The 27,338-nt window shown below is 40.7% G+C and overlaps 1 protein-coding gene across 5 annotated transcripts in view; it reads right to left on the minus strand.

Moving 5' to 3' along the window:
- Positions 1–27,338, minus strand: part of MICU1 (mitochondrial calcium uptake 1) — a 105,815-nt gene that overhangs the window by 36,047 nt on the left and 42,430 nt on the right. For 4 of the 5 annotated variants that reach the window (XM_055803046.1, XM_055803141.1, XM_055803104.1 and 1 more), the window contains 4 exons: positions 15,377–15,442; positions 13,982–14,096; positions 5,615–5,697; positions 363–560 (listed from right to left, as the gene is read on the minus strand). In XM_055803046.1, coding sequence (XP_055659021.1) covers positions 363–560; positions 5,615–5,697; positions 13,982–14,096; positions 15,377–15,442 — 462 coding nt within the window. The remainder of the gene's footprint in view (positions 1–362; positions 561–5,614; positions 5,698–13,981; positions 14,097–15,376; positions 15,443–27,338) is intronic. The other variant, XM_055803222.1, reaches the window with a different exon arrangement.

Below are 27,338 nucleotides of genomic sequence, written 5' to 3' on the forward strand. Positions count from 1 at the left end.
GGAGGGACATGCACCCAGGGTGTGTTGGCTGCTGCTGCAACTCTGCAAGAGCGGCTACTGACAACAGCTGGAGACAGAATCATAGAATCATTTAGGTTGGAAAAGACCTTTAAGATCATCCAGTCCAACTGTTAACCTAGCACTGCCAAGTCCACCACTAAACAATGTCCCTAAGTACCTCAGCATGTTCCTGGGGGTGCCATAGGCACCAAAATGCTCATCAGAAATTTAACAACAGGTTTGATATGCGAGTCCTATGAGCAGCAGCTGTAGTAATTCCCTTTGAACCCTTCCCGTACTCTTGCTCTTGCAGCACAGTCCATGCTGCACTGCCCTCCCCCATACGTAAAAATATCCCAAACCTCCAGCTTCAAGATGTCATGCTGTAGTTTGCGCTGGAAGTCAAGGAAGTGGGAGATTGTCAGCTTCCCCTTCAGATCCGCCCCAAAGAAGTATGTTGTCAGCGCAGAGTTGAAGCCAGTTTTCAGCGTGTTCCCTGTTGTAGAGCGGTCTCTGTGGCGCATGCCCATGCTGGTTTGGGAACGAATGATGCTCTGGACCTAAAAATAAGAGGGAAGATGTTAGGATCAAAACCAACACTGGGACTTATACTAGTCAAGTATTGATACAAAGTACTCCAAGCTCAGCTGTGTTATCCTAATTTTTTTTTCCTGAAATAATTCTTAAAAGACAAGGCAATTCAAAACTTTGGCTGAACTTAGTCATTTTTCAGTCCTCTCTAAAGAAAGAAGAGCATCAAATGCTTAAAATGAGTTTTAAGAAACAATTCACCCCGTGTGCAGATTTGCATTCTAGAGCCGATTCTACGCCTGGTCAGCAGAGAGCAGCTTGTTCCCAGCAAAGTCACAAGGAGGAAAGAATGCAGAGGCAATCATGGGGGTGCGGGGGAAGCCTGCACACGTTTTTGAGCTTCCACTCCTACTTTACGGCACATCCTTGTTAGCTCACACCAACCCCAGTCAGCTCACACTGCATTTCCTTTTCCCTTCTGCACAAACCCAGGGGTTTTCTACCCAAGGACAGCCCTTCTTGCTGCTGCCACTCTCATGGCTAGCAGCTCCTCCATATCCCTGGGACTGTGCAGCAAGCTGAGCTGCAGGTGGGGGCTGACCCGCCCAGAGCAAAGGGCTCTCCAGAAGCCCTGCGGGTTGCATCAGCCGAAATACAACTCCAGTGGCAGAATAACAAGTAATGGAGAGTTATCAGAGTTACCAGCAGACTGGGATATTCGCATGAAGACAGCCAAGTATGAAAGCACACCTAACAGCAGTCTCTCAATGTTTTCAACAAACCTCGCAGGCAACCAGCCTCCTCCTCCTCCCCTGAGCTTGCAGCAGTGCCCTGTACCTTCGCAAAGGCACCGCTCAACTCGAGCGGATGCTACAGCACAGTGCAAGGAGACACAGACAACTCCCCTGTCTACTCTGATGTGACAAAAGGTTGAACTTGCAGGATGCAACAGCCTGAAAAATCCAAAAGTTTGTTATTTTTAAGGGTCCTTTGCTAATTTAAAGGGGCAGCCAAGCCAAATGCACACTTGCCTAGTCTCTCCATCCCCAGGCACCCCATTACCCCTTCCCATCTGAATGATTATTGCTGGGATATGAGAAGCCTGGCTTATTCTCTGTATAACAACGGATCTCTTCCAACAAGGCAGCAGAAGGACTCATATTAAGTACGACGAGTGTGAGAAAGGAAGGGAACAAAAGCCACCCAATACGCTGCCCTGCACTCAGCGTAGCCTTGACAGCACAGGCTTCCTGAAGCTCCAGCAAACACCACTGCTTTGTCTTCAGGCTCTTCCTCCTGCCGTCAGAAGTTGGGAAGAAGAAAAACAGCTGCCAAGAGCTCCAACTGTCAAAAGGATGCCAGAACCTCGTTATCATGGTATATGGCGTGTTCAATTTTTTCTTAACAAGAAAGTGAGCGCTGAAACAACCCCAAAGGGGATGCTCTAGAGGAGCATGCCGTGTATCACTGCCGAGCTCACCTTGCTTGAAACGCTGCTTCCAAACCACAGACTACTATTCTTCCACTACAAGGAAAACCAAGTTGAGCCAGAGAGGAAAAAAACCCAAACCCAAAAGAAAAAAGGTTTGGGGGCTTTTTTTTTTTTTTTTTTTTAATATGCACTGTGATGTGAGGAAGGATTTTTACACTGTAAATAGCAACTTCTTATTTTACTTTGTGCTCTACTTTAACTGCGAGCTCTGCATGCACATTTTGGAGACAATTATTTATAAACTTTCTGAAGCAATGCAGTTTATGGCCAGCTTGGAAAATTGCCCCTGTTTCTGCAGAAGCAAGTGTTTATCACACTGCAGACTGTTCGATAGAGCATCTTTTCCTGGGTGTTATTTACACAGCATCCTACACCCCTCTTTTTCTTTTCCATCTATAACAAGCATCGGGCAGTTTGAAAATCCATCTGTGGGCACTGGGGCCAAAATTATTTGGCTGGTTCCTATTTTGGGTAATCCTTCTAATACCCAGAAAGGCAGGCAACCACTGCAAGAAGTTGTCCTCCAGCCCAGCCGGTGTTGTCCTCCCTCACAGCTCATCAATCGTACAAGGCTGTGAAGCACAGAGATGCTTCGCTGTCTTTTATACTTATTTCAGTGTGTTTGTGATGTTCCATCTTTTGTGCTAGACCAGCAAAAAAATAAATTAAAATACTTAATGGTTTGAAGAAAAATCATGAGTAACTGCCTGCAAGTTTACCACTTCTCATCCAACTTTTTAATTAAAAATAGAAGAGAAGACTAACAATTTAGATACTGAAGGATGAAAAGTTGAAGATGATACTGATGCTGGCACCAAACTACTCAGTGCTATTCGCTAACCATATGCATCAACTGGAAAAAAAATATCTGAGGCTCTTCAGTGAGGCCTAAAGAAATTCAGTATTTTCTTATTAGGTAGTTAAAGCCTCCAACTTGCATATTAGCTAAATTACTGCAAGTAATTTTCTTATTCAATACTCATTGGGTTTTTCAGACATTAATGAGAAGAGGGACCTGCTGTTTCCAAAGACAATGTGTGTGTGTGTGGGAAAAACAAACAAACAGAAAAAAGTACAAGATTAATTTCCACATGCTCACAGCCAGTAGGGACAATACGATGCTTTTGAGATGACCCTTCTCCTTCTTTTTCTACACATTCTCACCAAAACAACGCCGCTCTTTTAAACTGATGCCACTTCTAGCAGCATATTTCCCTGGAGGAGCCAGTTCCAGCTGCTCCTGCCAGGTAAGATGTTTATGGGACAGATCTGCAAACTCTGTCATCCTTCATGCTCTTATTGAGGCATTTCCATAAGGAGTGAAGAAAAGTATTTATCATATGAATTACTGTGTGTGTTATATACATGTATAATGTTATATATGTGCTTCTTGCTGAAGCTATGTGTTTGCTTTAATCCCGTTTGGGAACTGCAGCAAATCCATTACAGCGATATCTGCAAAAATATTGTCAGCTGCTTCTCACTTTCCAAAACAGCTCCTTCATCCTCTGACTTGAAAGCTCTGGAAGATCAGTCCTCATCAAAATATTCAGATGCTAACCAGAAATTTTATTCCTTTATATAGAGGTAGTGACACATGTAACAAACTTAACAAAAATACATTCCCCTTCCTAAGAATTTTTATATGACTTAATGCACATAACTTCCCTTTCCTTCTGGATGATTTAAGAACATCTATTTCCACTTTGTACTTTCACCTTCATAGTGCTTCTGAAACATTCAGCCTCAATAAACATTCATTCTTACTTTACATGGCTAATAAAAAAGCCAAACATGACACCTGTGTTAATACCTTGGTGTCACTGCATTTTCAGTGGGCAGTTAACTGTTCTCCACTTTTCTTAAATTCATTTATCTCCTAATTGATTTCACTCTAGAACATCAGTAACTACTATAAAATACCTTTTGAATTGTTAAATATTATCAGATTGCTGCAGTGGAGTGCTATATTCATGCACTATGCAAACAGAAGGAAGAACAGTATTTTTTTAGTGGGAAAATAGGAAACCCAGAATTTTTCATAGCTAAATCAGTATTTTCTCCGAAGGCAGTGCCGAACAGCACAATAACTTGGACATAGCTGTGTATTCAAATGTGTACTCAAAGGAAAATGAACAAACTCCTGGATTTACATTACAAGCTGTCACATGAAGGGCTATCACATTGGAGATAAACATACTCCATTCTCCTTACGGAGTCCAAAGTTTGCATCTTAAAAATGTGCAGTTAACCAGATATATTACACAGCTCTGGAGCAAACTCAAAATAATGACATCATACCCACAGGTAATAATTTAAGGAGGATGACAGCAAAAGATTAGAAGGGGGAAATTAATTTATCAGACCTGCTTTGCCACTAGTTCTTCCCATTTATAGCAAGTGCCCCAAGCACGACCTCTCAGAGACTCTTCTGAAGTTAACTAGTCATTCAATCAGCTGATGAGCAAGAATTTGTAACTAGATTATTGAGGTCTGCTTTGTTCTCGGACATCAGTACACAGCTTTTCACCTTTTACAAATACGGATGTCCTCCAGCATAAAAAAAAACCCACAAGGGCAGGTTATTTCTTAAACCAGAGTCTTGTTTCCTTTGCCCAGAAGCAGCAGCTTCCACTTGCCCACTAAACACACAGCTTTGAGGGATACGGGGTTTCAGAAGTGCCACATGAATATTAGCTAGATCAGTGGTGTATCTCCCCTACCTTGTTCTTTGACAACAGAGATGGTGACTCCTGAACCAACTGGCCTGTTCCCGCATTTACTTTTCCTTTCATGAGTAGAACATGCATGGAGATTTCCTAATATACAGCAACTTCAGAATGTTTGTAAGTTTCCATAGCCTTAAGGCTGTTTCTATATGTGCAAGAAAACCATAGAAAACCATACACTTATGCCTGGGGAGGTCAGATCTCTTTCCCATTGACAGCTTGAGTCTTCAATCTATTCTCACTCTAACACAATCACAAACCATAGCTTACAGAAGGACCTCACCGGTATCAGATAATGCAGACTAAGCTCATTAAAAAGCCTGCATCAAACTCCCTGTGGATGAAACCTTGTAAGAACTAGGGGAAATAAACTGATGAAAATATATTCTCAATAAACATGTTTTTAGACTACACTGAAGTGGCTAAATTCTTCTTTGAAATGGACTCACTCTTGTTATTCTCTGAAGACAAACAAAATTAAGGAATGCAGTACAAGCTGTGAAAGAAAGTGGGATGAAAATCCTACAGCATCAGTAGAATGAAAAAAATTCTTTACCTTGGAGATGACATATTGTAAAGATACCTTGGTGGCAAAGTAACAGGAAATCAAGAGTTTATACTTAAAATTGTCCTGGCTAAATGAAAAATTATGTCTTGAAACATCCAGTTTAAAAAAAAAAAAAAAAAAAAGCAGGCACTGAGGCAACACAGCAGAGCACAGAAGAGCATAGAGCTGGTTTACTTTTCAGATGTAAACCAGCACTAACCACAAATATAAAACACACAGTAACGTCAGAGAGGAGTGCTGCACTTCTGGCTAAGATGCTATAGCATCAAGAAGTCAACCGGTCATTCAACTTGCCTGCTCAAACTCTTCCATGTCCACCTCACCATCACCATTCAGATCAAACATCTTAAAGGCAATTTCGAAATTCCTCTGGGGAGCTGCAGGAGAAAAACCACAATAAGAAACAAAGACCAGTTAACGAAGACACAAGAGCTCAATTAAAAAGGCGCAAGTTCAAAGTTACTTTAATCAAAAGCAATTTTCCATAAATCTTGCCATTTTACTAAGAAAATGCAGCTCTTGGGAACCCCTAGTTACAAGCTCCATAGTGATCCTTTTACCAAAGGTCTTGACAAGGAGGTTGGAAGGAAAAGCTGTTCCTTGAACAAAATTTACTCCATTTACAGGTGGAAAAAGCATGAAAGAAAGACACCATCTGATATTTCTAATGACAATCAACAGAAAATTATGTTGCAGCAAGAGCTCAAGCCTGCTCCATACAGTATGATACCAATTTGGCCAGAGGACGTTCCTCTGGTGCTGCAGAGCACTCTCCACGCTTTGTGAAGCAGTTGGTGGGTGAGGAGCAGACCTGAACTTTGGGTAATTCTATTCCACACTCAACTCTTGTCTCACTGCACAAATTTAAACAAATCATTACCAACTCTCTCTCAGTCCAGTTATGACACTGAGATAACACACAAGCTGAAACTCACCAGGCTGAGATGCACTTGAGACAACATGGTACCTTATTTTTCATTGCATTTAGTCTATGTTGTCATGGTTTATTTAGAACTCTGCAAAAGCATCACTTCACAGCCACCCATCACAGCCCAACCACGCTCTTTCCCCTGCATCCCACCAAGGAATTTCAGTACGTTTTCATTTTGGACTCTGTAACCCATCACCATTTAAAGTTACAACATAGTACCACAGTATTTTTCCAAATTAAGTTAATATATGAGAATTTATCTTGCTCTGCTACTTTCAAATACATACCACCTACAGGAATTTTGGTGTTTGCTGGGGTTTCTAGGGAGTGCTCTAGACTACGACGAGTGCTTAGGTTGTAATTTTAAATGATGAGTTAAAACTTAGCCCCTTTTTTTGTTCTGGAGATGGCTCCCCCCCAAAAGAAATCTGGCAGCAGGATGTAGATCACTGGCGAGGCTCATCCCCCTTCAACTTCACCTATTGCAATCAACTATCAATATTTCTTGCGGATGCTCATTACAAAAAGTAATGAGTTTCTGCAACCACCCTCCTGTGTTAAGGCACCTCCCAGACAGGAGTGGGGAGACAGAGGAATCACTCAGACAGAAAGAAATTAATATGAAATTAACTGAACTGGATTTTGTACATTAGTTACAGCTTCAATTTAAGACTAGGAGACTTTTACATCATGTTTTCCCTTCGCTGTAATAAACTGTAGCACTTTATCACTAAAAGATTCAGCAAACATTCATGAGATCACTTTTTCCAATCACTTCATGCCTTAAACAGCTGTTTAACATTAAGCTCAATGGCAGGAACGGCCTGTCGCTAGCCACTTGATATATACAGCACATACAGTCCTGCCGTTATCATCCCTGGATTTCCAATTTCCTTGTGCCAATTATTTGGGCTTTAAGTTCCAAACACCTCGTGCCTAAGTGATGCCTCCTACAGAACCATGGCAATCGCCAGCAGCACGCGGTGGGTTATCTTCTCTTCCATACACAGCCCTGCAGCAGAAGCCATGCCTCCACCCAGCTCTGCTGTCCTGGCTGCTGGGATGAGGAGACCTTTGCCTGCCATCTCTCATTAATTCAGCATTAGCTGAGCTGTCATCGGGGGGACTGGCTGTCCCCAACATCGACTCCATAAGCTCTCCAAGGATGCAATCTAATTAAAGGGATTTATACCAAAAACCTCCTCTGTATCCATCCATCATTTCCAGTGATTAACTCCCCATTTCCTTGAAGAGCAACAATATTAAGTATCTTCCAACTACCCTCTTAATGTTTAAATAACACATCCAACTTCATTCGCTTTAATTGCAAGTATAGGCTGGACATGAATCAAAAGCCTGGACACAATTTCTTGTTAGTCCCCAAATCTAGCACGGCATGGAAAGAGTCCCTTCCTCTATGAGGAAAAGGAGGACTATACAAAACTCTAATCTAGTTACAAGATGCTAGAAAAAGAACAATTTACACATCTTTCCTCACCCGTTTTCTCTGCCAGGGTATAATGATGTATATGCTGAGATTTGAAAATTTGATACTCCTTGTTAAAAAATGGTGTTTGGGTTGGGTTTTTTCCTTTTAAGAAAACAGGTAATACCATGTCGCATTCACACAGACACAGGGTGAACAGAGAAAGCAAGATACTTAACTTACCCCTCACAAAGGCCATTTCCTTCCTTTTCCTTCTCTAAATACACATTTTCAAGAGCAATTTATCAAAGCCTCAGAGGAGAACATCACTTGCAAAATTAAAATTAACAGTTCAGCATCAAAAATTTGCAGGGTCAGTATTTTCTAAGGACAGGGAAGGAAAGTAGCTTTTAATTAGCTAAAGAAATGAAGTAATTCAGTTTGCCAATAAGCAACATAGGCTGTTTCTTCCTGTGATCTGCATATCTAATTCCACATACTTGTAACAACACTTAAATCCAAACATGAACCTGAGCCAGGGCAACCAGAGGGCACTGAAGACAATTAGCTCATCCCGCTCCTGCTCAGGAAGAAATGTTCATTAAGATTTATGTCCCTGATATCTGGGCAGTCTGAATTTACTAGTCTCAAGTGAGATGATTTCTGCCTCTCCTCTTGGGTGTGATGCTTCTGACCAGGATTTATTGGGGAAGAGTCATCCCGACGGCAGCTAACCCCCCCTTGCCCACCCTGCCCCATTACTTGTGGTTACATCAGCCTGTACAACCTCCATTTCTCTTCGTTCTCTTGTACATACACCTTACAGAAACTTGCAGATCATAAAAGCCACAGACACCAGTTTGCCTAGCTAAGCTTAGCCTTTTTGTCCTCCCTCTTTTATTCTGCTCTCCAGTTTTACCATTCTCCACTGCAGCTTTTCTAAATTTCTCCATTGTCTGCTTAATTAAGATGCCTCAAAATGAATGCAATATTCCTCCTGCAATGATTATCAAAACCATTTAAATGACTGTTTGCTTTTAATACAGCGCAATGCCTGTCTTCACAAAGGAAACTCATTTCTGTAATTTCCCCAAGTGCTCTGCTGCATTTCCAGCTTCTTTGATTTTGTGACCTATCTCCTCGCCATCCTTTTTAACATTATCAAGAATCAAGAGTTTATATTGCAACTAATTTCCCTTGGACAACGAATAAGGAACTGGTCAGGGCAACTGCAGTTTCTTTTCTAGCTTTATTTCTAGTCTTTAGATGTTCAAGAGAATACAATGACTTCCTAATGATTCCTCAAAATCATTAATATAAATGAAAACATGCTACCGGATACCAATTCATCAGTTACCTATTCCTAGCTTTGAGATATATGTAACTATACCTTGAAATCTAGATCATGTTGAAATCATTCTGTAGATCCATGGTTCCCCACCAGCTTTACACACCAAGTTCCTTTTTCAGCTAATCTGGGAGTTGGTGCAAAGGGCAATTAACATTTTTCTCAACTCATTTGTTCAAATCAAGTATTTGGGAACAGAAAGGCAATAAAAAAAGCAAAAGCCACACACAGTAGCGTTACGAAGATGACCAACCTCCACCAGACAAACAGATGATAAGCAGCAGCACTGACCACTGAAAAAAACCACTCAATCCATCAGTATAAAGCCCCAGGGAATCTCTGAGAGATTAGATGGATTGATTAGGCATCTTTAAGCCAATTATGTATTTTTAAACTATTTTCAATTATCCAATGGACCAATTTGCAGCACTCAACTGCTCTTTATTGCCATTTATTGCCACCAGAAGCAATGCATTCTGAAAGGCAATAAATGCTCGCTGATGAGAAATGCCAATTTTGCTATTTTTGTGCACACATTTGATCTTCTGTTTCCCCCAAACACAATATTCCACACTTGAAGAGACACCTCCCAACACGTCTTTCCCTCTGACTCCTATTGCAACTCATTCAGTATGTGGTTGCACACAAAAATTAAGTGTCTGTAGAGCATCCACCTCAAGCAGAGATATTGCATTTTAGGAAAACTGGTTTTAACACACTTTTGGAGAATAAACATTCCTCCCTTCAGATGCAGTTGAGAATTTCTTTGACGAAGTAGAGTGATTTTTTGGTGATGTTACTTAGAGGAAGTGAAACTTCTGGCTACTCATTTGAAAAAATGCTTCCCTGAAATAAGGACTCTGAAACAAGCTGTGGAAGTGCCAGCTCCAGATGAAGGCCATTAGAATCTGTGCTCTACAGGGAACCCCTGGAGAAAGAGGACACCCCAAACACCTACAGGTTCTGGGATACTGCTATCAGCCACACAAAATTACTCTATTTCCTAATTCTATAGAATGGCAAGTAAATTTCTGGAATTTCTCAATCAGGCTAACAAGTGCTGCACACAGACTAGTCCTTCCCCACTGCAAATTTACTGTCCTCTGATAGAGGAGACTGGTGGAGATCCATCAGCCCATCCCACCATGTAAATACAAGGGATGAAGAGATGAACACAGAAAGACCAAGGGAAGACTGCAGGCGGAGAGGCTGGTAGAGCACCCCATTCCCTAATGTTGGGTTTTGAACTGGAGAGGTCAAGCTCCGGTTGAAGAAGGCTGAAGACACTCATGTCAGCCAGCAATACATATTCAAAACAGCCACAGCGCAAACACACCCTGGAGATCGTGCCACCAGTGCAGGAGAGCATGCCATACTGCCTCTATTGCATGACCCACACACCACTCAATATCTGGCCAGTAAACAACTGCCAGACCTAGATGGCTTGGGATTTACTTCCTACACAGAGGAAAGGAAAAAAACCCAGTGAATCTACCCTAGGCAAGAGGCCTCTTGCAGGCCAGTACCCTAAGGGACAGCAGCATGCAGTGCTCTAGAACGAGCCCACAGGAGAGGGAGAAGGAGCTGCTGGTTTGCTACGAGAGCCCTGGGAAGAGAGTAATTACTTTGGCTTGAGCCAATGCTATTTAACTCCGTTCCAGGAGGGCACATCAAGACACAGTGACAGTCCAATTACAGGAACAACACCAACTTATTCTTTTAATGCCCAGCTCCCTTCAGTACCTGTTAATCAAGCAGGCATTAGTGCGCCTGGACAACAGACCACGTTTGCTCTGAAATTGCAGTCACTGATGATGGAAAAGCTCTTTCTTTACTTCCTCCACCTGTTCTGCAAGTTGAAAAGCAAAAACCTCTTTGGTCAGGGAAGCGATGTCTTTGCTTTCCTGTGACATTTGAAGGACCCAGGGGAAATCACATCAGTGGTTTGCTTATCCTGTATTTTGCTCATCTTTCCACCTCTGCCCCAAAACAGGAGTGGCTGGAGCAATAGAAGCGATGGGGTATCCTCAAGGCCATTCAGCTCTCATTGCCTTTAATAGAAGACTGACTTCCTGAAGCAGTTAAATGCTATTTTATTAGCAGTTTTAAAAATATATTTTCACAAAAACACAGCAACCGATAAGAACAGACAGTGCTAGAGCGAGAAATCACTCGTAAATAAAATATGGTGACAGACTTCATTTTCTGTGCAATACGCAAACAGCTCTCTGCAAGCAACACACAGATGAAGCCTTCAGCCCTCTCTCCTCATCTCCTCCCTTGCAGCTGCCACATGATTCCCATTTCAGAAAATAGAATTGAAGTGAGCTCAGCTGAAGCTGCAAAGACAAATTAAATGAAAAGCTTTGGGAAGCACTCTCAAAGCCCAGCAGTGCTTTTGGTAGGTCCAGGGAGATGGGTATGAACCATCTCAGCAGACTTGCTGAGCATGATCCTCCCAAAAAACACAATAATAACACAAAACCCCTTTGGGTTTCTTGCTTTCAGAGGTTATCATTGATCAGTTTCGAGTTCAATAAGCCAGACCAGACCACAATTGATCTCTCCCCATCACTTCTGAGCACAGCAGAGGATCATCTCTCCCTCCTGCCTCCCACTCCCAGACCCGATCTCACACTCCACCTTCCAACTACCCTGCTTTACTGCACAGACCACCACCTTCTTTTCTCAGTATTTAGTGGCTCTGAGCTATTTGATGTAGTCTACAGCTCACTCTTGTCCAGATACCTTCTTAATGCTTGGGTTATTAAAACAACACAGTGAGAAAACCAATATCGAACTGTCACAATTAACAAGTAGTTTCCTCATTCTATTTATTTCCCAGGGAAAAAAAAAATACAATCAGGAACTACTGGATTCCTGCGAGGTAGTGCTTACCAACAGGAAAGTAAACCAGCATGGCGAAACAGTGAATTTTCTACCTAGCCACAGGACAAGGTTTGTTTGGGAGGTTTTATTTGCATAAAAGCAAATGCTTTAAAAATGAAACCAAAACTCTTCCTCTGGGGAATCACCGTTTGACAGTAGCTCCAGAGACATTCCTCCATCTTCAGTAACCATTCTGCAAACTCCCCAAATACCTAAAATTCAGCTTAAAAGTCACGGAACACTTTTTTTGTCTTCCCCCCCCCCCCCCCCCCCCCCCTTTTTGAAAGCTCCTGCCTTGCCCACCTTTCACATTGTTCCTCAGAGCACACACCCACCCAATTCTGTCTCCTCTTGTTAGTTTGATTCCCCAGTAATTGTGAACATGTTTAAAAACCTGTCCCTTCCGCATAGCCCTCAAAAACAAGGCTGGCTGCTACTCCGACACAAAGTGGTCCCTTTTATTCTCACAAGAAATACATTAAACCAAAGCAAAAACAATTTCTCTTTCTGCTGCCTATGGAAGCATATTAATTTTGCACCTTGCATACTTGATATACCACTCGCCTTAGAGTTGTTCACTACCAGCACAGCCATGAAACCAAGGTCATGAGTGTTTTCTAAGCCACATTCAGTAATGCGATACAACAGGTTTGAGAGTTCATTGTCATCTGTGGAGCCTCAGATGAAAAGCCCTCATCACACAAGTGAAAATACCTTAGGTAATTTCAGCATAATTAAAGTCTTAAGAGTCAGTTCTGAGACTCATTCAAACAAAAAAAGCAGATTAAAATCATAAAACAAATTCCCTAGCTTGAACTCTCAAGCTTTACCTCCCAGTATTTCTTTTTGTGACATGAAGGTCACTTAACATGGTTTCCCCCAGTCCATGCCCACTTGACAACAAACAAGACCTTGAATGTTGCTTCTCCCCAGTAATGTATCCTCAGTAAATGAAGAGCTGCCTCTTTCATTTGTCTATGTTACAGCATGCAAGAACACAGGGGAAAATAAAGTGCCCATTGCTTTTATAAAACATCAGTGAATTACCCAGCTGACTCCCCAGACAGCACAGGGCAGGCAACAACAGCAATCTGTAGTAAACTGGGAAGCATCCAGCTTTTTAATTCCTGTAATCAGGTCATTGTGAAATGGATACTTGCAAGATTAAATGGCCAAATTCTCTCTCGCTCTTTTTTTTTTTTTTCCCCTCGGGGTGGAGGGAGAAGTCTGAAAATAAAATACCTCAACTTCATTTGGACAATGGCATACTCCCCACTAACCAATATTTTCTAATGGGGCTGAAAAATAACTGGAATGTCTGTTGACTTTCCTGTTGGTGATGCAGCACCTTCCAAGTGGCTAGAGAAGCTCTGCAAACAAGGTTTTGAACTTGCTTTCCCCATTAAGAAAGTCTAGAAATGCCATTTGACTTTACCAAAGGCTTCAGTTTCACTGTTTCTTGCCAACAAAGGAAACTTTGATGTGCCAGCACTTCAAGTGCAGAAGACTTTGCTGGAACAGATTTGCAAAACACAGAAATACCAAAAATGCAAGTCAAGTGCAGCAGCGTGAAAAGACAGAAAGTATCTCGTGATATTTGTTGAAATGTTACAGCTTAACTTCTCTCTTTATTGGATTACATCAGGCACAAGCCTGAATATACCCAAGTGAAAATACAGCGGGAAAAGAGAGTTTGCATAGTCTTGTAACCAGTGAAGAGCTGGAAAGCAATATTCCTCCAAACACAAGAAATATCGTATACACACATCTCCATTTACAGTTTTGAACAGCAGGTCAAATGACTCATTTAAAAAAAAAATGTGCGACATTCTAAAATGACAAACAAATCTTCAGAAGTCATCGATCTGCTTATCTTTCTGAACCACTCAAAGCTAAGTCTAAACCAGCTGAAGCAATAGCAATTAGTCATTCAGCTCCAGTTTCAAGCAATCAAGAATTCCTTTTAGGGAAACGTATGTAGACAACAATAGCAACATCATTGCTTGTAAACCTTCAAAACTTAAAAAAAGCAGTAACTGCAGAGAAAAAAAACCCCACTGTACTTACTGGAAAGGACCGTTGTGAGGAAGATGTAGTCAGAAAAAGAAATGAGTCCACATTCTCCAAGTGCATAAAATATGCTGTCCTCATCAGCAAACTTCTCTCGCTCCTGGGATAATTTCTATTTATTCATCCGATGCACACCCCAGAAAGAGAAAATAAAGCAATCAATTAAATAGAGAAATGGAAGGCTTTCTTTGCATCCTTATCACCAACAAGCCGTTCCACATACACACACACCCCTACTATCTCCATTCATATTCAGTAGACCTTTTCCAGCCTTCAAATCTGCCAGAAATTCTCTGCAAAGATCGGTGCTTCCCCATCTCAAATGAGAGATAAGGAATTGTGCAGTATTAATTAGTTGGTTTAGCCTAGCTGAAATACAGGTAAATAAAACTGTGTCCCTTATGCTTAAAATAGTCTGAATCTTTGAGAGACAGTGTTATGAATCAGATCTTTTAATACAGGATTCAAAAAGAAGTTATTATATTTCACTAATACCTACAGTTATTGTAATATATATTATTTTAGTTATACTTTGCTGTAGTTTTCTTGGCTATTGGTATTTCACATTAATATAAAGTACGATCAAAGTTATTAAAAACAGGTAGCTAAAAAAAGAACACAATTCAGGAGTGTGTTTAGTAAGCTCACTAGGAGGACTGGGACCAATACCAATCTCAGTCCGTGTCTCTCTCTTGCTCCAGTTCTTTTTCAACATCTTGTTTTAATAGAAAATACTACATGTGTTTTATCAGCTCCTATCTTTTACTAATCTAAAAATCCAAGTCCCTTTGATCCGCAGAACCTTCAAAGACTGGAAAGGATCCATAGAACTGTTAGGAAATCCACACCAGTGACCCATTTTAAGAACACGGCAGGAGGCGGCGCACACACACACACAAAAGAAAAATGAAATTAATATATAGGAGAGTAGGTGTGGATGAGGTTATTTCACAGAAACCATATCATGCAAGCACAGAAGCATGGTGAAAAGCAAGGCTGAATTTAGGAACGGTTTTAGGAAAAACCACCAACAAACACCACCACACCAGGGTCCAGCTACACAACTGTCCCCCACTGTTACCTCTGTCTAGCGGAGATCCCATCATATACAAGATAAAGGAAAGAAAACTGGTTAACCAACAATAAAATAAGCAGGCAAAACATAACATCAAGTTGATTGGTTAGACTGGCAAAGAGCAAGAAAGTTTCGGAGCAACCAGGTCGTTGCTTTGATTGGGCACCGCTAAGAAGCCTAAGTAGACATCCCAGCAAGAGTTAGCATGTAGCCTTTCCGGGTCAGACCCACTGTCTGCAGCTGATGTCTCTCATCCACCTCAGGTTTTTTTGTTTTGGGGTTTTTTCTTTTTTGGGGTTTTTTTTGAGAGAACTCACCATTGTATGTGACTGCAGAGTGGGGATGAGCTCAGCTAATAATTTAGATGAAAATTTAACCCGTATCTGGCTCAGAAACCACAAGAAAAGAGACAAAAATAATCATATAGATCACCAAAAATACAGTTTCCAGGGGAAAAAAGTTCAGCTCTATTGATCAAATAACCCCCTTCCCAGTAGCTCTAACCTTTTCCATCTGGAGAGTATCAAGAATTTAATAAAAGGCAAATCACTAACAGCAGACAACATGCTAATGGCATTCATTTCATGCAAGATAATTGCTGTTTATGCTTACAGGATACCAGGTTGAAGGATCATTTACTGAAAAAAATGTTTTTGCTTCCCTTCCCATTGAGGTAGATCCAAAGCAAAATTACACTGATGCTTACGTTAAGGACAAATAAACAATGTCTCATTTTCCTTTAAAATGAAGGGAGGATTTACGGAGACAGTTTTCTGCGATTGATGCTGGTGGTGTTGCCAGCATCTCACCTGCTCGTGTGATTTATCACTGCTATCACTCCCATTACCTGTCTTCAGCGGCTTTTATCATAAACTAGCTATTAGCATCCTACTTCACTCGCTCAAAGGATCCCATGAAAAAGTTCCAGAGGTTGGTTTATTAGTTTTTCTGCATTTCTCTTCTGCACTTAAAATTCACAGTCAGCATCAAAACAGCTAAAAATATTCCTCATAAGCTGAAAACCACATCCATAGAGTAACAATAAAAAGAGGTATTAAGTTAGTTGCTCTCTGAAACACAAAGGTGTAGACAGATGGGAGGGAGAAGCATTTACTCATTTGCACCTTACTTGGAGCAAACAAAGTAAAAAAATGTATTTATTTTAAACAAGCATATACTTGTCAGAAACCTGGGGAAGGGGAACATACACTGTAACTATGGTGTTCAGGCTGCCTGCAGCTACTGGGAAAGGGAATTTCTCCCACTGATCTTATAATAGGAGAAACAACTGACCTGACTGATAAGATTTCCAGGCTCCCAGTGCTAGGACAATCGTTTAGAAAAATTAATTATCCTCCCATTTATTTTCTTCTGGCTCACTGAGAAGCTGCATGTTTGATTGCTTTCCACAAAGTACGTGAGAAGCTCACCCTACTACAGGAAAGGCTGAAAGCACCCTCATCAGGGGTTGTTTCCCACCATTAACATTGTATTTACAGAATTAATCCCCAGGGGGCGGAGAAAGAAGCAACCCCAAACCAATCTACCTACTTTACAAAGCACAACATGGACTGCTGTGATCCTCCAAGTTCAAGGTGGAGAAATCCAAGGTCAGTTCTCACTAACATCTAAAACCACTGTCCATAGTCCTCGAGCTTCTTTTCCACATCCTACTGTCTATCATCTCTTCTCTACCATACTCTATCATCCCTTCTAGCCAGAAGGGTAATGCATAGGATCAGAAAATGTAGGGAAAGATCCTTTTCCAAGCCTTCATCCTCTTTTAGAGACATGTCATCTTGACAAATCAGTTATTCCCACAATTTCATACAACTTTCACATTTCACACCCTTTTGTATCTGAACACAAGTTAATTCTCAAAGTGCTCAGTTAAAACAGACTATTTTCTTTCATTGAAGATTTTTTCTATGTCAAATCCATTCCCCAAACCAGATAATTTGTTAAGATTATTCAGCACACCCAAAAAAACATTAAAAACTGAGCATTCACAAGTGAGCAAGCCATGGTGAACAGTTTACAATTATCATGTATTTTTAAATCAAGCAGTAGATTCATATTAAACAAGCAGACAAACAAGCAAACATCCAAATTAATATGTAAAAAGAAAAAAAAATTCAAATATACCATTTCAGCACAAGCATGGCTGTGTAAGTTCTGTGAAAAGCCACCAGTCCAGTCCCAGTGGAATAAAAACGTTTTACAGGCATTCAGGCAGATTATCTTACAATACCAGACATCAACAATAGGTAAAAAAAAAAAACGTAATTGCATTTCAAAATACAAGCTTGGTTTGCCCTTTCCAACTCAGGCTTCAAGCCCAACGAACAGGACCAGAACAGGGGCTGAACATATCAGTAACAGTGACCAACCTCCCCCAGACCCACGTGCTGTAGGAAACCCAGTTGCATGCCATATGCAGGCAACTCCACAGACTCGTGTTACGGGCTGACTGCAAGCAAGCAAAGCACCCAAAGATATATCACAAACGTCACATATTCTACCCCCAAACTGATCTACTGCTGGAGCCTCCCTTGTGCCAAGTACACTGTACAGCTCCCAGGTAACACGTTTTTTGGGGAAAACCCCCCACTGATTCCTTCCATTCCTTGCCAAATAATACTTTTATTTTGGACTTTAAAAATGTTTTCCCAGGGCTGAATGAAGAGTGAAATGTGTTAATATTTAATTATGCAAATCTGAAAAAAGATGTATTTTTGCAAATTAAGGGATGTCTTCTGTACAGAGACAGGTGCAAGGTGCAGTGCTGGGGTCTGCTCTGCATTCCTAATGCAGATTTAGAAAAGCTTTATCAGCTAAATCCTTGCAGCTCCACTTCCTTTTGTATTTCAGAAACTGCTTAATAAGTAGCATTTAGTTTGCCACTTCAGGAAGAACACATTCTTGGTAAGTCACTTAAGAGCTGACAAGTTTGCGTTTCAATCTGAAGGAGAAAACACACGTAACTTGTTTATGATTCAGTATCACCTTTGTACTTAAATGAACCAAGGCTTCAGGAATTTATCAGCCTTATGTGACCACTCAACAGTGACTTATGCCTGCCAAAATGACAATAAAATAAATATCAAAGTGCATGCAATATAATGAGTATTTCTCCAGAACCAGAAAGTAATTTTGTAAATTAGTACGGAATTTTAGGTGAAGCATAACCATCTTTTACTGACAAATGTCATCATACTCAGTTACTCAGTTTGTTCCACTTAAAAAGAAATGCGTTAAGGTTACCAATATTGTGTAAGCAAATACAAACCCATGAACATTTCAGTGAAGTCACCTTGCTGCAAAGCAATTCTCTTTCAGTCCCAACTGACCACCTTCAGTTGTGCAAAACATTGAAAAGACACCTATTAATGTATTTATTACGTGGTTAGCTGCAGGCATACAGGAGAAGAAGTTAAAATGCTGTAAGTTCATTGTTAAAAAGAAACACTCTCTTTTCCACATTAGGAGTTTCCAAAAAAATCTGTTACAAGTTGGCCTCGTGGACAATTTCTTTCCTTGTTGCTGTGTTTTCTGGCTTCATAACATAAAGAAGACTTTCCCTATTATTACAATTTTGGGATATGTGCCTCTTTATAAAGGAAATCTCTCTAAGAAGAGGAAAGGAACCTCACATTAGTACTTGTGCATGTAACATTAAGCAGCATGCCTAGACATGATGTGCTATTAGCCCTGCTCGTACATGGCTTGATACCTTGGGCTTAAATCAGTAGACAGCATTCCTATAAATAAGAAACTACTGGGAATCCTTCTAAGGATGAGAAAACTATTTTTTTCTTAAAATTTATTGGACAATCCATTTAATTAATGCATTTTAAACACTCTTTAGCACCTACTGTGCGTATTGTTCAACATCTTAAAAAAAATTAGTTAGCATCTGCCATCTTATTAGTGCTACGCAACATTTAAATAAGCATTGACGTGGCTCCTATTTGCCTGGTCCACCAAAGCCTGCAGGACATCATCATGCTGGCATGGACTACTACAGCTCCTTCCCAAGCAGAACTGTTTAAAATCTGGGGAAATACTTAAGAGACTCTCACTGACTACGTCTATGTGTTTGCAGCAGATGCTCTGTGTTAGTCTATCACACAAGACAGATAAGGGAAAAAAAAAACCCCTTAAAAATGCCAGCGAAAACTGCAGGCAATGCAGCCTGTTACGGTAACTAAGAATATTAATGCTTTGATCTCTGCCTGCATCAAAAATGCTGAAGTGGAGGCTCTGAAATGAGGGAGATTTTTAATTTTGCTCATTTTTTTAGGATATAAACTTTGAAGAACCAAAGCCATTTATTTAGAGATTTCAAGACAACTCATGTTGGCACCTCACTACCTAAATTAAGAAAATTGAAATAAAGAAATAAAAAAGCTTTCAGAATCAGATTTAAAAATTGAGCCTTTCAGCTCAGACATTCAAAAGCCCTTTAGGGAAAAAGAGGTGGGGGAGGTCCCTCTGTGATATGAAACAAGGACAATAAAAGGACTTGGGAGAGAACTGAGGGATTGAAAAGTTTTTAAAGCTAGCTTTAGAATGCGGATGCAAAATAGGTCATTTGAGACACGCCGCCTGGGATTTTTTCTGTCACTTTTTATATATCACTAAATAAGAATAGAGTGTTTAAGGTTGTGATGGAAACAGAACAAGGACTTTCTGAAACTCATAAACCTCTTTTTGCACTGGAAATGTTCACAGTATCATTCCTAGCGGCTCTAGATAATTTGCTATGAAGTCTACATACTAACACAGGCAAATGCAAACAGATTCTGCATGGCAAATCATGCTGGGTGAATGTTAGCATAGGAAAATGCTTAAAATTTACTGTTGGCAGATAAATACTGCAGCTTATAACCTTTCAAGAGTGTATTTTAATAAAGAGTTTTTTTAAAACCTTTGATTTGGGGATTATTTTATCTGTATATACATGCAGGGGGGCAAAAATACAGAGCTGGATATAGATGAAATTATTCTGCACACTCTCTACCCCTGAAATTTGGACACGTACAGAGAATCAAAAATTAGGCAGCAATTACTACTACAGGTGGTCTCCTGAGACTGGAAAGAGAAACTTGCATTCCTTCCTTCCAGCAAGGCTGTAAATATTCATCACCTTTAAAACAAATGGCACCTGAAACGCAAGGCCAGCATTCTGTATGGCTAAGAAAAAAAAGGACACAGACTTTCCCGACCCTTCACAGGCAGCAGACCCACTCATGCGAGGGAGAAACCCCTGCTGGAAAAGCAAATAGGAAATGCCTCAGAAAAGGGACAGCCTACACTTCTGCTCCCCTCCACTGCACTGTTTCAGTCCTCCGCAGGGTAATGAAATCACAATCTGTAGGACCACAGTGGCATTAGTCATGGAAATTTGATGTAGGAGGATTAAAATTAGGTCCTTGATGTCCTAAATCATGCTTCTAAAATGAGTTGACTTTTGACAACTTTGAATTTAAATGGCTGTTTAGGTCTCCAGATGGAAGTTGGGATACTGCTTTCCCTTGTCTCAGCCTGCATTACCAAGATGAACTCATTGTGTTGATAACACAGTCTGCTCGTCTTCTCAGATAAAAAAAATCCAGTGTAAGAGTACACGAGGAAAATAATGATTCTGTATAGAAATCAAGTATTAAACATGGGCTCAGATGATGAGGTTGGGGATATACATTCGGTACTAATCAACCACCAAATGAGAAAGGCGTTTGGGGAAAAAACACATGTAATCATGTAATTAGAGATTGTCATCACGACTGCAAATAGTTTAAGGAACCAAATTATGATACAACTAAAAATCTTGCCATTCTCTTCCACTCCGCCTTTCTTCTTCCCCCGCTTCTCCCATCCAGATCTCCCATCCTTTTGCAACCAGTGAGGTCAAGCATCTCCTAAAACGTTTCTTCCCACCTTGCTCAATCCGTTCTCCTTCCCTCCTCCCTTCTCCCTACCAACTCCACATTACCCAAGGACAGAGTTTTCAGAGCTCAGTTTTGTATCCCTTAAGTATTAAGCATTAATCTAATGCCAGCAAAACTATCAAAGAAATTAAAGCCAAAAATGATCCCACAAACCACTTCTTTGTTAAAAAGACTGCATATACCCACTAAGGGCACTTTGTCACCAAGTTGCTTATTTTTTGCTAACTTCCCCTGTGGATTTCATTAAGGTCACAAAGCTACAGTGCAAACTGAACATGTTCAGAGTACATTTCCCTCTTACTGAATGAACGTCTCTCTGCTTTCTAGTTGTTTTTCCTAGAAACCCTCTTATGAACTCTAGCATCTAAATATCTTCTTCCTAAAATATTATTTAATACTTGAAGAATTCAAGAAAGTTTGCAAGAATTACCTTCCCCAAACTTACACACATTCATATACATGATGCTTCCTCACAGCATTTGGCCAGAGAGACACCTGTCCTTTTTCATCAAAGTCAGTAAAACTAACTTTTTTGGCCTTGAGCAGAAAATGCCATTTACAACAGATCCAGCTCTATCCCAGTCTCACCAAGCTGCAGAGTAAGTCAGAAGCCTCAAAAGGCATCAGGAAAATCAGAGGACAGGGAGATAAACATTCAAGCTTTGCTCAAAGATGTCCCCGATAATAAAGCTATGTATTAATAGTTACCCTGAGGACAGTACTCTTAACAAGCCAGATACAAGCATTATTTATTAAAGGAGCAGGGAGAAGAGGTGAGCATACACTGTCCCTTTTACATGAAAAGTGCATAGTATGAGGTCTGAAGCACAAACTAATCAAAGCACATGCTGTCTGCTTTGTACCTGCCAGAAATCCTGGTGGAAGGGGAGAGGGTTAGAAAAGGGAAGAAAATGAGGGAATGCTTGGTTACAAAAAAACCCAAACCATAATTAGAATAAAGTCACAAGTATCAGTGATATTAGTAGCTGGAAGAAACACCTGCTGGATACCTAGAAACCAGAATAAAAGATGACATACAGCAACCAGAGCATTTTAGTAGTGTCTGCCAAACGAGCCCTGTGAAAACGAGCAACAGAATTAGCAGTACAAAAAGATAATAGCAAGTAGACTTCTGTCAAAACTGAAATACACCACGAACTGCTGGTAGGGGAGTTAGGAAAGGATGAAACATGTTCTGTACATGGATGTAAAGCAACCCAGGTGTCCATAGGGATGTTTGCGCACCATGCATTTTCCCATGTTAGAAGCAATTAAGTATTTTTTTATGATTTTTTTTTTTCATTAAAAACAAGTCAGGGGAAGAATTTGCAGTTCAGTGTCCACACAGGTCCCAGTGAACAGGGAAAAGGAGTGAGGAACACAAAAGTAACTCAAAACTGCTAACCAAAGCAATGGGAGGGCCAAGTTTGGCTGGGAGGAAAAAGACAGCAAGCAAAAACTCACAAACACGGACAGTGCCGTCAGCAAAGGAAATCAAGAAAAGAAAAAAGGTGTCAGTTCAGATCAGATTTTCTGATTAACTGCAATAAACTGTCTCTGTTTGTTTCCACAAAGGGTCACAGGCAAGAATTATCTCCCACCAGTTCATTATGACACTTTTGGGAATGGTAGAGGAACTTTCATATAAACGTGTGTAAGGTTATTATCTATGTAAGAAGACGTCTCCTGGTTACTATGTAAATGCTGCCTGCGCTGAGATCAGAAGGTGAAGGAATTTAAAATCTGGAAATCTGAAATTGGACAAAGACGTTTTATACAGATTATGGACTGGGATAGCTGAATGCTTCAAGGTATCTTCAAGCAAGTTATAACCTAGACTCAACAGCTCCAGCTGCTGGCACTGGGGACCCATTTATTTCAACCATTCTTACAACAGACACTGGCAAGACCTCATGCAGTTGTATTTAAAGGACTCCTCACCTGTTTTCATTGGATCTAAGCTAGAGAAAGTAGTAACTATCCCTCTCTGTTAACAGCTCAGAAAATTCACTGCACATGCAGTTTACAATGCTATTTACTGAATTGCAACAGCTTGCTTTTGTTAAGGTATCATTTAGAGTTGCATCCTTTTGAATGAAGGTTTCAGAGGCACTTCAGACATCACAGGAGCACAGAGCTCTAATGCAATGTTTGGCTCCTGAATGATGGCAGGACTTTGAGCTTGTTTCATTTGCTTCAAGTTTGGGTCTACAGCAGCTCATGCCACTCTGGTGGAAGTCTCACACTCCAGCCTTAGCTCATACACAAAGCAAAAGGACCCCACAAATTCAGGCTAATAAATAGAGGCTCCTTTTTCCCCTTCCTTCAAGCCTGGCAGCAAGATCCTTCAATCCACCAGAAAAGGATCTACTTCCACCCTTTTCCATAGGAATCCTTCCTGAGTACATGTTTTTAGGCTCCTCTGCTCCCAAGATGCTCTTTAAATCTTCCTCCTGAGCTGACTCCCAGCAACTCTTCTTTAACAGACACAGACCTCCAGTTACACAGCCATGGCAGATAAGTGTAATTTAAGATAATCATTGTATTGGTCCATGATACAAGCCAGCATTATACAGTGGAAGCAAATTTCAGATGTTTTACTGGCCCTTACAGAAACCATCTGAAGTATTTTCCTTTTCCTTCATTTTGCTATTACCCTGCATTACTCTACAGCATCCCCAAACATCTAGAGATGTAAATATAAATGCTGGCAGGAAATACGTAATTCATAAATTTAATTAGAGGGCATTGAAAGCCTCTATAATTACTTACTGCAGCAAGGGTAGCAGGAGGGTAAGCTGTTGCTGGTAGCTCAAAGGCTTTTGTTCATATTAAGCAGCAGCAAGAAATTTTCCCCACAAGAGAACAAAACCAGCAAGTGAAGTGTATTCTGTATTAAACTAATAAGCCATCTCAGGTGGTTGTTTTTTTTTTTTTTCCTAAATAGGCTAGAGGTCTCTTAAAAGCACTACATCTTACCTTCAGTGTGAGCACCCAACTGCACATGCTGTGCACCCACCACATCCATTTTCTGCCTCTGCTCACACCTTTCCACCAAGCTCTACTGCTGAAAGCTCAGCTGTGGAGTGCCTGGCAGCTGCCCTGGTGCACCAAAGGACCCAGGTGACAGGGCGTAGTTTTGGTCTCAACAGGGTAGATATGCAGATTATGCTTCAGAGGAACACCATTAACAGCATAATTTCTTTTTTTCTTTGGGAAATTAAGCTTGTCAGTAATTAATGCATAAGCAAAAAAAAAAATAATCAAGAAACAGAGAAGGCATGAAAAAAGAAATTTTAAACAAAATCTGTATTACAACTTATGTAGCATTAATGAAGCCTACACCATGTTACCTGTGCTAAGACATATACTTCTACTTTGTGACAGCTTATTCATTACTATCCTCTTGCTAAGCAAGATGCAAGTAGTGAGTGATGAAACAGCACAATGCCTCCATTTGAAAATCAAATGTGCAAAGAACATCTCCATGTCACCCTCAAAAGCACCCTTGCTTAAGGCCTAACAAACATTATGTAGCAGGGGAACATCTTAAATTAAATAGGACTTCACTCCTCCCAACCAGAGATATATTTTTCAACAAGGTAGAACAAGAGAAGGGACAACAGGAGGTGTTTCTCCTACAGATGGGTTAAAGCATTTGCTTTCCCACTGTCAAAATGCAAGAGGAAGAAAGAGACACAGTGGAAACAGAACAGATGAACATAGTGCTCTGGACACCTTCATGCTACAGCACCACAAGCTACACATTAGATTGTGTCTATTCTCACATCAGCCATTTGTTCAGGCTCAGTATGAAGACCTTGAAATGTCTGCAGCCTGATTAATTCTACTCTGAATGAATAGTAATCTATGCTTTTTCTCCCCTATGCTTGCTTCCCTGGGGGAGAAACCACCACACTCAAGACAAAAATGGAACTAGGGACAGTTGCCCCTTACACACTCAGCCCAGCAGCAGGTCAAAGAAAAGTATGAGTTCATGCTGGCAAACAGATCTGACCATGAGTTTTTGCTGGATGAATGTCTCTAGGGTTTTTGGTCTCGCATCAGGAAGAAAAAGCATTTAGGCTCAAATTACAGAAGCATTGTTTCCATTAATAAGGCAGTAACATTTACCTCCCTCTCCATCAACTATAAATTATCACTAGGAAGGAGAAGGGGCAGGAAGAGGGAAAAAAAAAAGCAGGTATTGTCTTCTCACTATAGCATTCAATCACATGCACAGCAAGATGCTTCAGAAACCCAATGCAATTACAACAGAGGCACATCACAAAACCCTTTGGCAAGACCAGTCTCAATCACTGCACGACAGCCAATTAGTTGTTTTGATGGTAGTTTTATGTAAATAAAATTGATTCTGTGAAAAGAGCAGCTCATACATCTCCTTACTAATGCTGTAGCATTTAAATCTCAAACATACATGCTCAAAATTCACACTGGTACTAAACATTGTCTTGTAATACGTAATTAAAATGCAACTGACTGCACTGCTGGTTCTATTCTTTTAACTTAATCGCTTTTGAAATTATTACTTGCATGCAACCATGGGTATACGTCTTTGCTTGGAACTAAAACTAATTCCATTTTCTACTCTTCAGCCAAGATTTAGCCTGCAGATTGTCAGTACTTTTCAGTACCACAGCTTGCTTGAGTCTGACCACTCATAAACTCCTTTCACTTTAAACATGAAGAGGAATTTTCCACTGAACAGGCCTATTACTTTTTGAGTGCATGCCTGTACCACAAGTCCCATTACCTGCGTGACATTCCTAAGGATGCTTAAGGGACTGATGGACCTCTTACTCTTCTGCTTGAAAGCTCATCAGCTCCACCAATGCACAAAGGTAAAGCACCAGAAAGTCATCTCCAGGTAGAGGATGCTTTGATAAACCAAGAAGAATATGTAGTTGTAAATAGGCAAGGAGAAAAAGATGCAAGAGGGTTTTATCCCTTGGGTGCTACTATGCAAGTGAAACTCAAATGAGTAAGGTTAGCTCTGCAGCACCTCAGCTGGTGCTTGACTGAGAAAAGACAGTGTTGTTTTTTAAACTGAAACACAGAGCAAGCAATAAAATGAGAACAAGATGCTATCAGACAGATCAAGCTACTCTCAGCTTCTTTCATTACCAAGGGAGAGCCAAGGCCAACTTACTTTATACCCTCCTCAAATTATCCTCTCACCTGAACATTATCGCTACCCTAATAGCCACAGCCAGATTTAGCCAGTCCCAAGGTATCTTTAAGCAGACAGCCAAGCAAACAAGAACCTCTATATCTTCATTTTCAAGAGAGCAAACTGCTTCTAGGGTGTTATTAGACTGTGGAAAAAATAGGTCCCAGGAGAAGAGAACAATAATGAAAAGTCCACTGCAATACCCTAAATCTGCTGCCTCACCTTCAGACTATCCGAACCACAGCGCACAGAGATCCAAGTGCAGCACTGACATCTGTAAGTTACATAAAAAGCAATTTCACTCTGTTACAGATCAGAGTGAAAGGTGGTTAGTGCATAAGGCAAAGGCTATCTGTTCTCCACCCTTCAGCCAGCACAGAATCAGCCTTGCTGAATGGCAAGATCCTAAGAGCATGGATGATGTGCACAGCCAAGTACCTCAAACACCAACCGTGGATTTTCAACACCCCTGTGTCCATCACATTCAAATGTGTTGCAATTCAAGCCCTCGGTGCTGAGGAGCAGAGGAACAGAAAGTTGAGTTCAGCAAAGGGACTGCCTTTGGATCTTTTATAAAATGTGATAGGAACCGACTGCAGAGTGCTCAGGAACAGAGGAACGATTAGCAAAAATAGCGTGGGATTTAGCATTACTTCCCTACAAACAAACCTTGTTTATGTAAAGCCTAAGGGATGAGTGCAATAGCTTGACAAGAAAAAATGATAAAAGTGAGTGGATGCAAAACAGGCTGTCATAAACCACAACGAGAAACATTTGATATTTTGCAAAGAATGTATGTACTTTTTGTCTGTTTGTATTTTGGGGGTTTGGGGTTTTTTTGTTCAATCATGAAAACAGACATAAAGTTTGTGGCAGGGGGAGAAGAAAACAAGTGTTCACAGCATGCTTTGTAGTTTTATGCATCAAAACTAACTGTTCAGAATACTACCTTCCAATTATCTGTTTTCAAGCAAAATCTTGCTCTGCTGTCTGGGTAACCAGAACACTTGTACAGCACTGACAACAGTAACCCCGGGTATTTGATCACCTTTGGCATTTACCCTTCCCTACGGAACACAAAACAAGACAGGAAAATGCACGTGTTCAGGCCACGCTGTGTTTATATAAAGCCTTAAA

The sequence above is a fragment of the Falco peregrinus genome, chromosome 1 (genome assembly GCF_023634155.1).
Source record: "Falco peregrinus isolate bFalPer1 chromosome 1, bFalPer1.pri, whole genome shotgun sequence".
Taxonomy (NCBI): Eukaryota; Metazoa; Chordata; class Aves; order Falconiformes; family Falconidae; genus Falco; species Falco peregrinus.